This window comes from Globicephala melas, chromosome 16 (genome assembly GCF_963455315.2).
Source record: "Globicephala melas chromosome 16, mGloMel1.2, whole genome shotgun sequence".
Lineage (NCBI taxonomy): Eukaryota > Metazoa > Chordata > Mammalia > Artiodactyla > Delphinidae > Globicephala > Globicephala melas.
Window position 1 is genome coordinate 14,009,496 of NC_083329.1, and position 16,325 is coordinate 14,025,820.

At 38.7% G+C, this 16,325-nt stretch overlaps 1 protein-coding gene across 1 annotated transcript in view; it reads right to left on the reverse strand.

The window, feature by feature from the left end:
- Positions 1-3,809, reverse strand: part of CCDC172 (coiled-coil domain containing 172) — a 42,536-nt gene extending 38,727 nt beyond the window's left edge. Inside the window, exons 1-3 of the mRNA XM_030839364.2 lie at positions 3,748-3,809; positions 3,158-3,278; positions 2,888-2,973 (exon numbers count right to left, since the gene is read on the reverse strand). Of these exons, the coding sequence (XP_030695224.1) occupies positions 2,888-2,973; positions 3,158-3,236 (165 nt within the window). The 5' untranslated portion in view covers positions 3,237-3,278; positions 3,748-3,809. The remainder of the gene's footprint in view (positions 1-2,887; positions 2,974-3,157; positions 3,279-3,747) is intronic.
- Positions 3,810-16,325: the final 12,516 nt, after the last annotated feature.

The following is a 16,325-nucleotide window of genomic DNA, read 5'->3' on the forward strand; positions in this document are numbered from 1 at the left end:
AACCTAACCAGGTATACTATAGCTCTCTAATTCACAAAGTACTCATACTGTATAATCTGAGACTTTTGCAACCATATATTTTAAAGGGCTCATTGAGCCCTGAAAGGCAAATGCTATCATTTAAGTTCTAATTACATGCTACCTGGGTTTTACAGAACAGAAAAAAATACTGTACTTCCTGAATACATTTTTTGACCATGAGCAACTTCCAAAATAAATGCCCAAAATTATTTTCTGAATGTATCATTGTGCAGATAGCTCAAGCACTGGCCTATTCAAATTATGTTCTAGTTTCTCCTTATGCTGCTTCTACTTGATAAATTGGTCAATAAATGCCAAGTCAAATATTCCAGTAAATATATTTTCATTGTTATTGGCAGACATATAATTAACTCTGAGAATAAAAGAAACAAGAAATCAATTTATGATTACTTCTTCAGTTCTTCTCATTAGTCAGTTACACTGTAATTGTGGCTCCACTTTAAAAATCTTTATACACACACACACACACACACACACACCCCATGTTGACTATATTATAAATCAAATTATTTCAATTACAAATTAGTACTGTATGAACTGTGAACCTCCACATGTAAATTTTATTAGTAGAAAGCAATTGTATTACTAACCACATATATGAGCTGATTAAATGCACAAATATGCACATATATGTGCATTTTATGAGCCTATATTAATTAGTAATTTCAGCAAATGTTTTAAACAATGCTAGGGATTTGTTATGTCTTCTCTTAAGTATAACTATTTGAATCAGCTTTTTTATGTATATGTATATATCAACAGACTACATTTCCATTTTCAGGAAGACAGACTGTTAACTGAGAAAATATTACAAAGAGTAAAGCTACTTTTTTCCAAAGAAGATATTCGGAAGAGTAAACCTTTTTTTTTTTTAACATTTGTTATCTATCAGGTCAGTATCTTCATCAATCTGGGGAAAATACATTTGCACAAAAACTTACATAACTGCACTTTTAGAAATACTGCCCTTGACTAGAGGCAAAAGCTTCAGAGACACTATTATATGTGAATTTCATGAAGAAAAAAGTTTAAGATGAGCCCCCAAAATCTGTTTTAATAAAATATGCTGTCATTACTCAATTGTTACTTTCATTACTGCCGTTTGTTTTTAGATTATAATACCATGGACAAGTCATTTAACCTCTCATTCTCCTCCCCCAAAAAGGGGGATTAACAATGGTGCCTCATCACAGGATCCCTGGCAGGATTAAAAGAGTTAATACAAATGAAGCACTCAGAACAGTGCCCAGCACACAGTAAGTGTTCAGTAAGTGTTAGCTATGCATTACCTAACTGCCTATGTTTTGCCTATTACTTATATTAACTTCTAGTTACCAATCCCGAAAGTATCTTAATTCTTTTTAAAGAAAAATTTAAGCTACATCATGACATTCTTAATGCTTTGCCCATGCCATCAGCTTTTAGCATTGTTTTTACCAGCTAGTTTATCTGCTACTCACAGGCAAAACAAGACCTAAGGTCTCACTGAATATTTCCAAATTCTATTGATATTTTAAAAGACAGCGCTCTCCCTATTATCTCCCTATTAGTACTCATTAATTCATTCAAAACACTAATGTATACTGTGTGCTAGGCATGGAATACAGGCTGTGGGAATAAAAGATGGTTAAGAAAAGAATTCCAAATACATTGCTCGCAAAATAGTGAGGGATACAAACACAAACACAAGCATGTACTGTTGTTTAATTGTAAGGTGGTATCCAAATGCTATGATAAAACAAATTTTCCAAGATGTACAAGGGAGGGCTCACAGGTCATGTTTGAACAAGACTTGGAAGGAAGAACAGAAGAAGCTTGCAAGGTGGAGAAGGAATCTGATTACTTTATCCAAAAAGAGAACTGGAAATTTCTCCCAGTGGTAAGTCTATTTGACTTATTTTAGCGAAGAGACTTCCTCAAACAGATTTCCCACTGTACACTGCTCGCATCGTTTATCTTTAGGAGTTGAATAAATATTTTTGTATGGCTGTCTGCTGCCACCCATAGCTAGACCTTCATTGTGACATACCTGGATGACGTTCTTAGCTCCCATCCTCCCACAGCTCAGAGAGATTTTCCTAAACCCCTTTTATCACACCATTCCATTGTCAAAAACCTGCGATGGTTTCCTCCTATTAATACCTAGGTATCAGCCCTCTGCTTTGGGAGATTTCTCTTCCCAATATGCCTTGGCTATGCCTCTCTTTTGTTCATATTCTCCCAGTGCCCCAAATACTTTTCTCCTACTACTTCTTTTTGCTTCTCAAAAAATTCTACCTACACTTCAAAATCCTCCTTCAAGAAGCCATCAGATTCCCTTATTTCTATGTAAAATAACAGAACTTTACAAATGCTGCAGAAAAAAGTGAAGTACTAGTGGAAAAACGATCCTTTTGGACGAAGGCCACGTCCAAAATGTGGTAGAAGACTGAAAAACAGATGGCAGAGACTCGTTTGAAAGTTACATTCAACTGTTATATCAACACAGAACACTTCTTAAATTATTTATTATTCAAAATTTATTTCCCGCACCAACTACTTAATTGAATAATTCTTTTTCCAATGGCATTGCGCTCTTTTGAAACGTTAACCATCCCATAACACGGTCAATGAATTCTTCATTACTTAAACTGGTTTCTTTAGGACAAATTCATGTTAGGATGGAAGGCGTCACCAGATTCAGAGCTTTAAATATTACCAGACAACATGGAACTACACTCACTAACACAATAGCGTGCTTCGTAACTGACGGACAACTAGTTAAATATCAATAGCAACGCATCCTCCAAAAGTCAAGCGAAAACACTTTTTCAAGTGATAATGAGCATGCTCTACATGTCAATACCTTCGATTCCAACTTGATTTTCTCCTCATTCAGCTCCTCTGCTGCTTTCTTAATGTTTTCACGACATCTGTTTATTTCCGACCTGACTGTAAGACAAATTAAATGCTTAAACACGTCCATCTTTCTGGAGTCCCCGTTTCTGGGGCCTGTCATAAGACACCTTTCAGCTGTCCTTCCCTCCACGTGGAAAGCCGCCTGCCCTCCCCGCTCGACCCACTGCCTCCTGATTCCCTCCGCCTCCAAGCCCAGAGGCCCCCGCGAGCGCCCGACCTTGTCGCATCAAGCGGCGATTCTCCTCCGACAGGTGCTCGGAGAGGATGATGTGCTGAAACAGGGACTCCAGACTCATCTCGGGCTGGGCTTAAATATTTTATAACGGAGTCTGAGGATCCTGAAACGCACAATAAAGGCTTATTCCAGGACCACTCCTAGCTCGGCCTCCAGCGGCCTGTCCCCCGCCCACACCAAGGACTGGGCCCACGCGGGGTGAGGTGAGGCCCCGAGGCTCCGGGCGCCGCGAGCCCCGATCCGGGCCTCCGTGGCTTCCGTTACAAAGGGCAAACCCGCTTTGTTCTCCCCGGCGCCCTCGTTTCTCCTGTGACCTGTCTCAGACTGCCTTTTTCCCCTGGCTGAGCGCAGCTCCCCTTAGACGAGGCCTTGGCCCCTATGCGGGTTCTTTTTCGTTTTGGTGGCAGGGGGAAAAAAATGGAGGCCCTGAGGCCTCCGCTAGGGAGCGGTTTCATAAGGGCAGCAGCCCTGCCCTTTCTGCGGTCGGCCTTTTCCTCTCATTCCACCCCCGCCATGCCCCCTGTTCGAGGAGAAGGTCCTCAAAGTGCACTTTATCTCTGCAGAACATGTACTTGAAACAATTCTGAGGGCTGCAGAGCTTGCGGAAAGCCCCAGCCACCGCCTCGGTCGCCGGGTGTGGGTCTGGTGGGAAGTGACACTACGGCGTCTCCTTGGGTCCATTCTGCGCTCGGGGGTTTTGCTTTGTTTTGCTCTGGCCATGTGGCCCCCAAAGGTCTTTAGGTCGTGCTTGGAGCTGGGCGGGAATCTATCGCCAAGGCATGAACGCAGTGTTATAATAAAGTACAAAGTACCCGTGATCCTAAATATAAACTTTTGCAAAGTCTTATCCTTTGACGATGGGAAAGACTGCTATAAATGTGCAATGTCTGACATTCGCCTTAATCATTTCTTTGTAATCAGGGCATATCTTTTTTGTCTGCTTTAAAATTAATCATTGCCTTTTGTAATCAAGCTGCAGTAATAGTAACACTTCAGTATCTGCACAGGATGTGTCAGAGACCAAACTGGTTGCTAATTAAAGCTTAAACATGAAAGGCACCTTTGGGACTTTGGTATGGGATTTTTTTAATTAAAAAATAAAATATTTTTAATTTTTAGCAGGTCAAAATATTAAGATTATAATAAACATTTGACTTTATATCTGAATGTTAAATTGAAATTGGCTAAACTTTAAAAATATATTTAGTATTAAGTAAAATAAATAGTAAATGTAAATTCTGTTACATCATCTGTATAATAAACTTAATTAATATTTCATTAATGCTGTAGTATAGTCGGTTATAAATGCTAACCTTTTCCAAATTTCCACCTAAATTTCCATCAAGCCATGTATGCATAAAACTTAATTTTTAAACTTTATTATAAAAGAATGCATACTGAAAAGTGTAATGAAGTAGAAAAGAATTGCCCATAAATATATCATTCAGAAGCAAATAGTAATAACATTTTGGTTGTTGCCTTCAGGTAATTCTCCTCATCTTGCATTTTTTCTTTACAAATATATTGTGAATATATTGCAAATAAATAATAACGGTAGTTATTATTTTATTTGCCAGGTACTATTCTGAACACTGTAAGCCCTTTTGAGATGATTTTTACTATAACCTTCATAGCATAGTTGAGGAAACTGAGGCACAGAAGTTAAGTATCTTGCCAAGGTTGCCTATCTAGTATGTGGCAGAACAGGATTTGAAATCAAGAAATCTGAGATCAGAGGCCATGGATTTGATTTTGGATTCTGCTCTTTTTCACTCTTAATATATCACAAGCGTTTTACCATCTCATTGAAAACTCTTCATTAATACATTTTTGTAACTTCATAATCCTCCATCATATGGATGCATATGTAAAATTTAGATATGTTGAAATAAATTTGACTCTTTTATCTGTTCAAGATTGGGAAACAAAGCTGAAATTGTGGTGTGAACCTTTTTCTTTGAGCACTCGTTTGGAGGCTTATGAACTGTGCCACAGCAGCCATCAAAGGAAACAGCTTCCAGAAGATAAATTATATTACTAATTAATATTACTCCTTTCAGAATTATTTCCCGTGGACTTGCACAGGGAGCATCCTCACAAGGAGGCTGGTTTTCAAAAGCATGCAGCTCCTTAACATTCCAATTTTATTAGTTACGCTCAAACTCACATTTATTATTTAACATGCTCTTTCTGTACTGAAACTTGGCAGAGTGAAATTTGGGCAGCCTTTAGGGAGCCCAGTTGCCTCACTCACACAGGAGTATGGAAGAGAATGCTGCTGTGAATTCTGGGAACGGGGCATGGGAAAAATGGCTTCTTCATCTTCCGTAGTCTTCTCCACGTCCCACAATATTTCGGTGCTTTTAAATCCCAAGTTTGAGTCTTCTTAGAGGTACCACAACTATAGGCATTAGCAGGATTTTTTATTTTATTTATAGAAGCAAACATGTTTATGCAAGGTCACAATTCAAATTTTAAAAGTGTTTCATAATAGTAAAAGTAACGTATTAATATATTAAGATGTTGCTATCATATATCTAGCTTTATGCATACATTTTCTGTAGTGTTAAGATTTTTTTTCTTATAGATATACATGCTGATTATATTCTATAATGTTCAGAGCAAGAGTAACATTACTTAAATTTATGCCAAATAAAAGTGCTACAAGACATGGTAAAACTAGGGCATTCTATTTTTTGAAAATGTATCTTATAAGCCTCAAAAAAGATGCTTCATTCAACAACTGTTTAACGAGTGTCTGCTATTCATTCAACAAATATTATTGAGCATCTCCTATGTGCCATATTAGAGAAACAACAACAGGATTTAATAAAAACAAAACTACATAAAAAGTATTTTTCTTCCCCCAGATATTTCTAACCTCATTGGAGAATTATTATATTTTTCAGCATTTTGGCAGCAGTATAAACAACTGCTTTCAGAGTTTCAACAGATGTTCTTTAGAAAGAAAGCCAATTATTTGCATTATGATACCCACATGATTCTCAGATCGAAACTTTCCGTCTGTACATGTTTCATTGAACTGTGTACCCATGGAATATAAAAGTTGAGATCATTCACTGTCTCTCAACCTCGTATTTTTGTTCATAATAACAATAGCACCTGGGTTATTGAGCCGTCGATAATTGCTTTGCTAGAAGGCCTTATATAAGTCTATATTGCTCTTGTGATTTAAAATGCATTTCCTTTCCTTTCTTAGATTGATGACTTCCCTAAATTCTAAACCAGGCTTACAAATACCCACTAGCCCAGGGCATATATATTGCAATGAAAAGAAGAAAAGTAATTCATTTATTTTATGATTTTCTTAGGGCATCTGCCAAAAAGAAAAAAAAAATGTGGGTTCAACCAAGTTAACAACCACTTACTGAGTATCTACTAAGTGTAAAATCTCTGGTAGGTACTATGGAGGATACAAAATTGAAAGATACAGGCCCTGCCCTCCTGGAGGTCATAATCTACCAAATGAGACAGAGCACGCATGACTCCTAGTGGGCTGTGTATAAGAGCTTTACGCTGATGCTGTGGAGATATGGCAGGGGGAGAAAGAGCTAGTTTGATGTAGGTAATCTGGGAAGGCTTTTCAGGAGGGGATAAAACATGAGCTGGATTTTAAAGGAGAGTGAAACTTCAGTATAGCAAGTAAGGGAGAAAAAAAGCAGAAAGTCAGATGACGCCAATTTTTGGAGTGTTTAACATTTTTATGCATATGATGGAGATTCATGTAATGTTTGCTAGCTGGTGAGTGGCACGTCAGAATTGCTTTATGCAGTCGTCTGGCAATGGGTTAGAAACACTAGAAACAGAGACTAACAGCTAACATCTGTTAATAACTATGTTCCAACCACTGCCTGAGACCTTGACATGTCTTCATTATTTTAATCAATCCAACAGTCCAATAAGATCAATGTTTTTATTATTTCCACGTTACAATTAGAGAACCGAGGCAGAGGGAGCTCAGTAACTTGTCCAAGGTCACATATACTAGCTAAGAAGTGGCAGAATCAGGATTTGAACCCTGATAGCCTCTTAAGGCAAACCCTTAACCACTTCATCTACTGCCTCCGAAAGCAAGAGGCTGGAGAAAATGAGACTATTTCAGCAGCTGTGTTATATTTCAAGACAGATACATTTCCTAAAACAAGTTTATTACCAACACATTAAGGCCTTTTTTAAGGACGTTTTCAGATTTCTAGAATTTGGATTAGTAACAATGTATCTTTAACAAATTAAAATCAAATGTGATATAAAGAAAAATAATTGAAAATGGATCATGCCTTGTTGTAAATGCTTATTTAACCAGCTACATATTAGTATACAAAGTACCGTATCAGTTTCTTATTATTTTTATTAGATTCCTAGGACTGCTATAACAAAGTACTACAACTGGATCGTTTAAAAACCACAGAAATTTATCCATTCCCGGTTCTGGAGGCCAGAAGGTCTGAAATCAGCGTCAGCAGAGTTGGTTCCTTCTGGGCCCTCTGCGGGAGCATCTTTTCTGTGCCTCTTCTTAGCTTATTGTCCTTACTGGTAATCTTTGGCATTCCAAAACCTTTGACAGAGGCATCGCTCCTATCCCTGCCTCTATTTTTCCTTGGCGTTCTCGCTGTGTCTCTGCCTCTGTGTCTGTTCTCCTCTCCTTATAAGGATACCAGTCATATTTGACAAAGGGCCTACCCTACTTCAGTATGACCTTATCTTAGCTAATTCCATCTCTAACGACCCTATTTTCAAATAAGGTCACATTCTAAGTTACTGGGGGGTTAGGACTTCACGTATCTTATTGGGGATCACAATTCAAACTGTAACAAACCTTAAAAGTTAAGTCGTGGGAAAGAGTTATGATTTTTTTTAATTTTAAGATTTATTTCTATTGATATTACAATCAAAGCATTTTTAGTGGTTTAATGGACTTTAGAAAATATCTTGCACAGTCCTTTTATTTTTTAGACGTTAACACTGAGGCCTGGAGGATGATGGATTTCCCCAACATTGCACAGACAATTAATGTCAGAGCTAAGTCTAGAACTCCCTCCTAATTCCTTCTGCTGCAACAAAAGATCTTTTTTGTTCACCAGTGGCTTTCAACTACTTCAGTTAAAACAACTCCTCTTTTATCTTTTTTCTGTATTGAACTTTCTAGTAAGAATTTGAAGAAAAGGTATAACAACTAGGGTACAGAGCAGGCCTCAGGCAATTTAACTACTGCAAGAGTTCCACCCCATTAAGGAGATTAGATAGATAGATAGATAGATATAGGGAAAGAGACAGAGAGACAGAGACAGACACACACAGAGATAGGTAGATAGATGTAGAGAAAACACATATGCAGACATACATATATAGATATTCACATATATATGATAAAATCATATACATGTAATATAAATGCTTAAAGGTGTGAATTTTATTTTCAGACACTTCTACAATAGAAATGAAAGTAAACTGTCAATTCTTAATTACTGATTAAGAAAAGCAAACTTTTTTCTTTGGTTGTAAAATATATTGCATGAAGAAATTCCATTAACACATTAGGAGTCATTCAATACCAAAGTCTTTGGAAGAAGAAAGCTGCAGTTTAGCCAGTGAACTTGATTTTCACATTGTCAGAGCCCAGAGCCCAGCACAAGGCCCAGGAGGGCTACTCCATGTGCCCTACCCAAGAGATTAGACTGTCAGGCCCAGGAAATGAACATAAAACAAAAGTTAGAAACCACTGTTCTCCACCTTGTACAATTCATTTCTTTAATAAATATTTACTGGGTATACACGTGAGGCAAGTAAGAATTTGGGATTGCAAAGAAGAATAAACAAGGGGCTTGAAATCTGGTTTTATCAAGTTGTAGTTTCCATGACAATAAATTTAAGTGGCCAGGGATTACGTAGGAAGAATTAAAAGATAAATGTAAGACTTTTTGTTTGCTTGCTTGTTAGTTTTCTTACCAGTTACTTTAGTCATTAATGTATTCTTTGCCTACCTACTAAGTGCATGGCTACTTAGTAAGTAATTGACTCTTTAGTTATTAAGCCGAAATTTAAACCATCAATATATTCTACTCTAATCTCTTTTTACAATTTTTATGAAAATTTCTATTAATTTCAGTGAGTTAATCATAGTGACTATTTGGAAATGTGGCATAAATTTCAATATTTCTACTACTTTTTATGAATTATTCACAGTGACTCTTTGGAAAGTTTGGAAAAAATGTACATATATACATATATTGTACATGTGTAGGTAGAGTGAACCATAAACCCTATATCTTCTTAAAATAATTTGAAAAACTGCTCATTTATCAGGATAAAATTACTTGATGTTTCCAATGTTTAAAATGAATTTAGTGGCCTTAGTGCAATAATATTACATTTTAAAAGTCAAACACTGCCATTATTTTCCCTTCAGGATGCCACAGACAGTTCGGAAAGTTTTATCATTGTTAACACGGCTCAGAAACCTTATCTTTTATTTGACATTGCAGGTGCGTCGATGATAGGATTCGGAAACTGTGTAAGATGGTTAAAGGAAACAATTAATTAGCATTTAAATAAAAGAGCTCCCTAAGAAACATTTTAAACAGAGAATAAGCTGATGATGTAACAGGTGATAGTAAGCAGTTCTGGAATAGAATTGAAGGAGATGAATAAAGAGAGTGAAAGGAATTTAAATATCTGAAAACAAATAAGGAAATATTGCAAAATATTAGAATTACTGAAGTTGTGTATATATCCTCATTTGAAATTTGACAGTCTTGTAATTCTGTACTTGTTATATCTCATTATTCTACTTATAAAACGTGTACATGCACGGGTCTCCTAAACCGTTGGATAATCTACCTTTACCATTTTCTTTCTGAAGGTGTTAACACAGAGAAAAGCAGGAAACAGCCGAGCTCCTGCACTCTGTTGTGCCTTAGCCTCAAGGGAATAAATGCAAGCATTGTGCACACAGGATCCAAACACTCAGAAAACAGATTCCTGGGGATATTCTTAGAAGAAATCAATAAAGCCTAAGAGAACTTGTGAGAAGCATGTCCTAAAGATGATTTTATTTTGGTAATTGTTGTATTTTAAATGCTTTCATTTTCTTCTTTTGATGTCTTTTATCTTACTTACAGATGCTATTACTCATAAAATATGCTATTTCAGTCCACAAGGCTGTAGCTGTGAATGAAACCTAATATTCTCATCTAGAAGTAGATAAGGGGATGCAAATCTCCTACTTCACAGTGTAAACTGATTACCGCAGGGGTCAGAAAGCTAGTTTCCACTTCCTTTCAGTACGAGCTATGATATTTTCTATAACTGAGCAGACATCTTGTCTTTCCTTTATTCAGTCCCGGCGTCTGATTGGCAGCCTGTCTCAGTGGTTTACATGGTGGACTAGGAATTCTGTGGCTTGCGCGTGGTGGCAGGACTTTAGGATGAGGCCATGAGGAGTGACCACAAACGTCATTCACTAAGTGTTCACTGAATAACTACTATGTACGAGGCTCTGCCACAAACAGTGAGAGGACGAATGAGCTCTCTGCTCGCAGGCGCCCATAGGGGCCACAGGAAGCAAAGGACACACATTCATTAGCTCCATACCCACAGAGCGAGCGATGGTGTAAAACCTATCAGTGGGGGACTGTGGGACACAGACGCTCTACAGGCTGTGGACAGAACATTTATGCTTCATCAAGTCCCTCAGGCTGGACAGAGCTGGCATCTGGAGAACAGAGAGGAAGCCAGTGGGATCACATCACAGATGGGATTGGTGAAATGGTCAGGGCGCAATCCTGCCGGGCCTTCAAGGCAATGGAAGGAGTTCAGATTTTATTCAAAATGCGGTGGACGGCCATTAAAGGGCTCTGCAGGGGAATGATTGCATTTTACGAATAAGAAGATGACCATTAAGCACTGTTGCCTTGGTGGAGGAGTGACTAAACATCACTGGATGGAAATGGAGACTGCTGACCCGGGTGCAGGGCCCATTTGGCTGATAACACACATCAGTAGTGATGTGGCCTTGAGAAAGTCACTGACTCTCTTTCCCCCTTATTCACTTGTTTTCAAATGGGGATAGAGAGGCAGAGTAAAAGAGAGAAGGAAACAGGAGAGATTAAAAAAAGAAAACCTCAGTGCTTACAGATGAAAATTTCAGACAGTGAATTGAAATAACAAACAACTGAGAATTCAGTAATAAAAGCCTTAAAGCAAGACTTAAATCATCTCAGTCCACACTCAGGAAAAACCCCACGGAGGATACATAGAAAAGAATCTAGAAATCTGTTAGAATCATTGCCTTGGTTCCTTTGGTTAAGGGTTAATATCAGGGCCCTAGGGAAGAAAAATTCAAGAATGATGCTAGAATCTACTCTATATCCTTTAGATTTAGTTGTACGTAAGTGTATGCACAGCAAAAATTCACTGGCACACATGTTCCAACTGCAAAAACTTTGAAATACTACCACAGTGGCTGGTAAATAACCATGACCCCAGCCCTCCAGTGTCAACTCCCACCACAAGGACCATGCACGTCTTCCACAATCTGGCAACTAAAGGTTGACACCTGGCTTAGCAAAGTGTCTCAAGGAACCTGCTCAGTGTCATTTCTGATTTTTTAGTGCCTGGACCTATAGGCGTATTGTCCTATTGCTGTTATAACAGATCACCACAAACTCAGTGGTGTAAAATACAAATTTGTTATCTTACAGTTCTGGAGGTCAGAAGTCCAAAGCTGGTCTTAATGGGCTAAAACACACAAACAAACAAACAAAGGAATACTCAGCAATCCTTCTGGAGGCTCTAGAAGGAAATTTGTTTCCTTGCCTTTTCCAGCTTGTAGAAGTTGCCTGCATCTTACGGCTCCTGGCCCCTTCCTCCATATGCAAGGCAGTAATGCATCCTCAAATCTCTCTCCTTCTCTGACCTCCCTGCTGTTCTCTTACAAGGACACTTGTAATTCCCTTGGGCCTACCTGAAAAGTTAAGATGATCTCACTATCTCAAAATCTTTAACTTAAATCACATCTTCAAAGTCCCTTTTGCCATGTAAAATGACATAGAGGTTTCAGGGATTAGATGCAGATATCCTCGGAGGCCATTATTCTATCACAGTGGTTAGATATTTAAAATATCATATAATAATAAGTTACCTTAGAATGCTCATAAAATAAAACTGAGTGTGTCATAGTCAAAAACTGAGATACGAGTGGAGAGAATCTATCATATAGGAAAAATGGAACGTGGGTCCATATCTCAAGAACTTTCTGAAATACTGCAGACCTTTAATTTTCCTATCTGGTTTAGTAGTTCTCAGTATCAAAGAGATGAAATAGTTAAAAGGAAAAGAAGAGTTGAGGGCAATATAGAAAGATGGAGTAAGGAAGAGGGAGAAAGAATACAAATATTGCTTGTGTGTCCAAATCTCCTGTAAGGACTGAGGAGGGGAAGAGTAAGGACCCCCAAGTGAATGGATCCCAGCGAGGGCAAGAGGAGACCCCAGAAACCGATGGTGGGATTGCACCAGGTAATTGCCAATCCGTCCAGGGTCAATTGTCTCTCCATCTTGCATACTCAGGCACAAAGCAAGTGAAAAAATGACAATTTAAATTTCCCCTGTGATTTAATGCCCATGGAACTACATGGGATTGGTTTGATGAGGTTTGGGGAAATTTGAAGACGGGTAAGGGACAACTGATCTTAGAGGGCAGAACCATATCTGGTGGGTCTTTGTATATCGAAATGCCTTGTATGCGGTGAGAGCAAGCATCCTGAAATAAAATCCAGGAGCCACAACAGACCGTTAGCTCCATGAAGAAGCACCTGTTGGTCTTGTCACCACCGATTCCCAGATTTTGGAACAGTGCCAGGCAAAGAGCAGGTACCCAGTAACTCTGTGTTAGATGAATAAAAGAAAAATGAATGTATGAAAAGTTTTGGTGTAAACAACAGGTTTTCTTTTTTTTTTTGCATAGGCAATGAACATGTAAACATTCTTTTTAATAACCAGAAAATGCTGGAAACCAATACTCAATTCAATGTATTGACATTTTGATGCATTGTATCAGAACCTAAGTGATCAAATGAATGACAGGCCTATATTCCTGTCTATAAATACGGTTGCCAGATTTAGCAAATAAAAATACCAGGTGCCCAGTTAAATGTGAATGTCTGATAAACAATGAATAATTTTTTAGCATAAGTGTGTCCCAAATATTGTATGACATATTATAGATATGTATATGATATAGATTTATAGATAAATCTAGCTATAAAGTCATATTGTATCATATTTTAGATACATTGTAATTTTGTAAAGACGTTATGCTCTTAATGACGGTATTATTAAGGAAGGAAAAGGAAGTGCTTTCACTAGATTGTGTTCAAAATGGGGATAGAAGGCTGTGTTGCACTGTAGTGTTTTAAAAGCATGCTTGTCTGTGAGCAAGTGCCCGTGGAGGAGGGCTGAAATTCAGCTTCTCATAAATTCTGCAGAGCTACCAGGGAACAGTAATCAACACGGATAAAATCTAGAGGGAAGGTCAGTGAGGCAGGTAAGAGCTGCTGCATCCATATTACCTAAAGCACACACAGCTCCACAAAGCAGGACCAAGCGGGGCCGGGAAAGAGCAAGAGAGAAAAACGGAATCACCCTGTGCGGGTTTCATTAGATTGCCTTTAGGAAAAACACCCTCATCAGCCCCAACAGCAACTTTAATTTTATGTGCATGTTGTGCTTGCTTATACTATGCGATAGAGTTGAGCATGTCCTATGTACTAAGTGGTCTGTTTTCATAATGCTCAGCTGCCGGTGAAGTAATTCACTGTTTTTCTTAAAAAGGTCATGGTGTTGCTGTGTTCATTTGTGCCAGATCTGAGGAATCTCTATCGAAGCCTTTCTTTTTTCCACTAGGCATTTTAGATGCTACCTGGCTGTTAGGCCTGAAAATACCAGATGGAGCTTGGGAGCAGAGCAGGCACTGTTGTCATAGAAACGAGATGCTATCCCAGCTCTATGCAGCCGCCATTTTTTTTTCTTTCACTGTGTGGAGTTCTGATAGGAACAAGTACTGATAAAATATAGAGATTCCCCCTCCCCCGACACACTCACCTACCTTGGAAAATAGACCCACATTTCAAGTGTTGCACAGATAATTCATTAATACATCCCGCAGTGGACCAACTATGGAAAACTGGAAAACTATGGAAAACTTTAACTATGGAAAACTGACTTGATTTCCAGGTCTTCTAATCAGAGTACATCTGGGAAGTCCACGCTTTGACATCATCTTTTTTCCTCTAAATGTGATGCATTTGTCCTAACCCCAAATGAGACAATATCCTTTGTAGCCAGGGGAGCCCAGCTTTGAGATTCCTGGAAAATGCAACCTAAGTGTTCGTAATCATTCTGCAATGTCTCTACTCAGCAGGAGAATGGGGAGTAACCTCTCGTGATTCTCTGCATTCCCCACGGTGGCCAGCAGAATGCTGAGCACACAGGAGGGGTGTGATGGATCCTTGTGGCTTGATGTCCAAGCTTGAGGGATACAGTTATTGGCCAGGGTCCCACACTGCTGCCTTTTCTCTTGGGCAGCCATGGCATCCTCAAGGGAATGTGACTGTGAGCAAAGTGCTCAACGCAGATGGGGCAGTAGTATTTTCTAGAGACAAGGCTGCTTTTGTGTCCATCTACCCTTGGGAACAGGGTAAATCCTAGGGCCTTGAAACTGTGGCTCAAAGAGTTGTGTTTAGCAACAAAGGACTATTAAAATTGATATGGTTCGGGGCAGTGGTTTCTCCTGTATTCGTTTCCTATAGCTACTGTAACAAATTACCACACATAGTGACTTAAAACAACACAAATTTATTCTTTTACAGTTTTTAAGGTCAAAAGTTTAAAATCTGTTTCACTGGGCTGAAGTCAAGATGCCAGCAGGGCTTGCTCCTTCTGGAGGCTGTCGGGGAGAATCTCTTTCCTTGTCCTTTCCCATTTCCAGTGCCCACCTGCATGCATTGGCCCTCGGCCCCTTTCTCCATCTTCAAAGCCAGAGGCCTGGCATCTTGCCTCTATCATCATTTTCTCTCTTTCTTCTCTAGTCAAATCTCCCTGTCTCCCTCTTCTAAGGACACTTGCGATTACATTCACAGCCTACCCAGATAATCCAGGCTAATCTCCCCATTTCAAGAATCTTAATTTAATTATATTTGTAACCTCCCTTTTGCAACATTCACAGGTTCCAACGATTAGGACATTTAGGTCCACTATTCAGTCTACCACAGTTCCCAAACCAAGATGATCATTAGAATTACCCGAGAAGCTTTTCAAAAATAGAGATTCTTGATGCAACTAGAGATTATCATACTAAGTGAAGTAAGTCAGAAAGAGAAAGACAAATACCATGTGATATCACTTATATGTGGAATCTAAAATGTGACACAAATGAACCTATCTATGAAACAGAAACAGAATCACGGACATAGTGAGCAGATTAGAGGGGTTGCCAAGGGAGAGGGGCTTGGAAGAGGTATAGAGTGAGAGGTTGGTGTTAGCAGATGTAAGCTATTATATATAGAATGAATAAACAGCAAGGTCCTACTGTACAGCACAGAGAACTATATTCAATATTCTATGATAAACTATAACAGAAAGTAATGTTTAAAAAAAAAGAATGTATATACATGTGTAACTGAATCACTCTGTTGTACAGCAGTAATTAACACAACATTGCAAATCGACTATACTTCAATACAAAAGAAAAAAAAAAAAAAGAAATTCTTAGGCCCTACACTAGAGTGATCCTACCAGAATTTCTTAGGTTGGGTGGGCCTGAAAAGTTCTTTGGAAGACTCAGGTGATCCTGTTGGAAACCTCCGTTAGAGATTCTTCAGGGTCTTTCCTAAACACATGCAGTGGGGTGTAATGACACTGTGATTGGCTTCTTCAGGGTCATGGAGTATGTGGGAGAGGTTTTAAAGATGTGTGCGTTTGGAAGCGTGGAAGGCCCAACCGTCCTCTGAGGTTTACAACACTCCCACAGAATGGCTTTGGCAAATGATTGCGTCATGTGACCTGGGCCTAGCAACTCTTCAATTTAGTGGTAAAAATACCAAAATTGTTTGCTAATTCCTCCCTAGACCTTTAA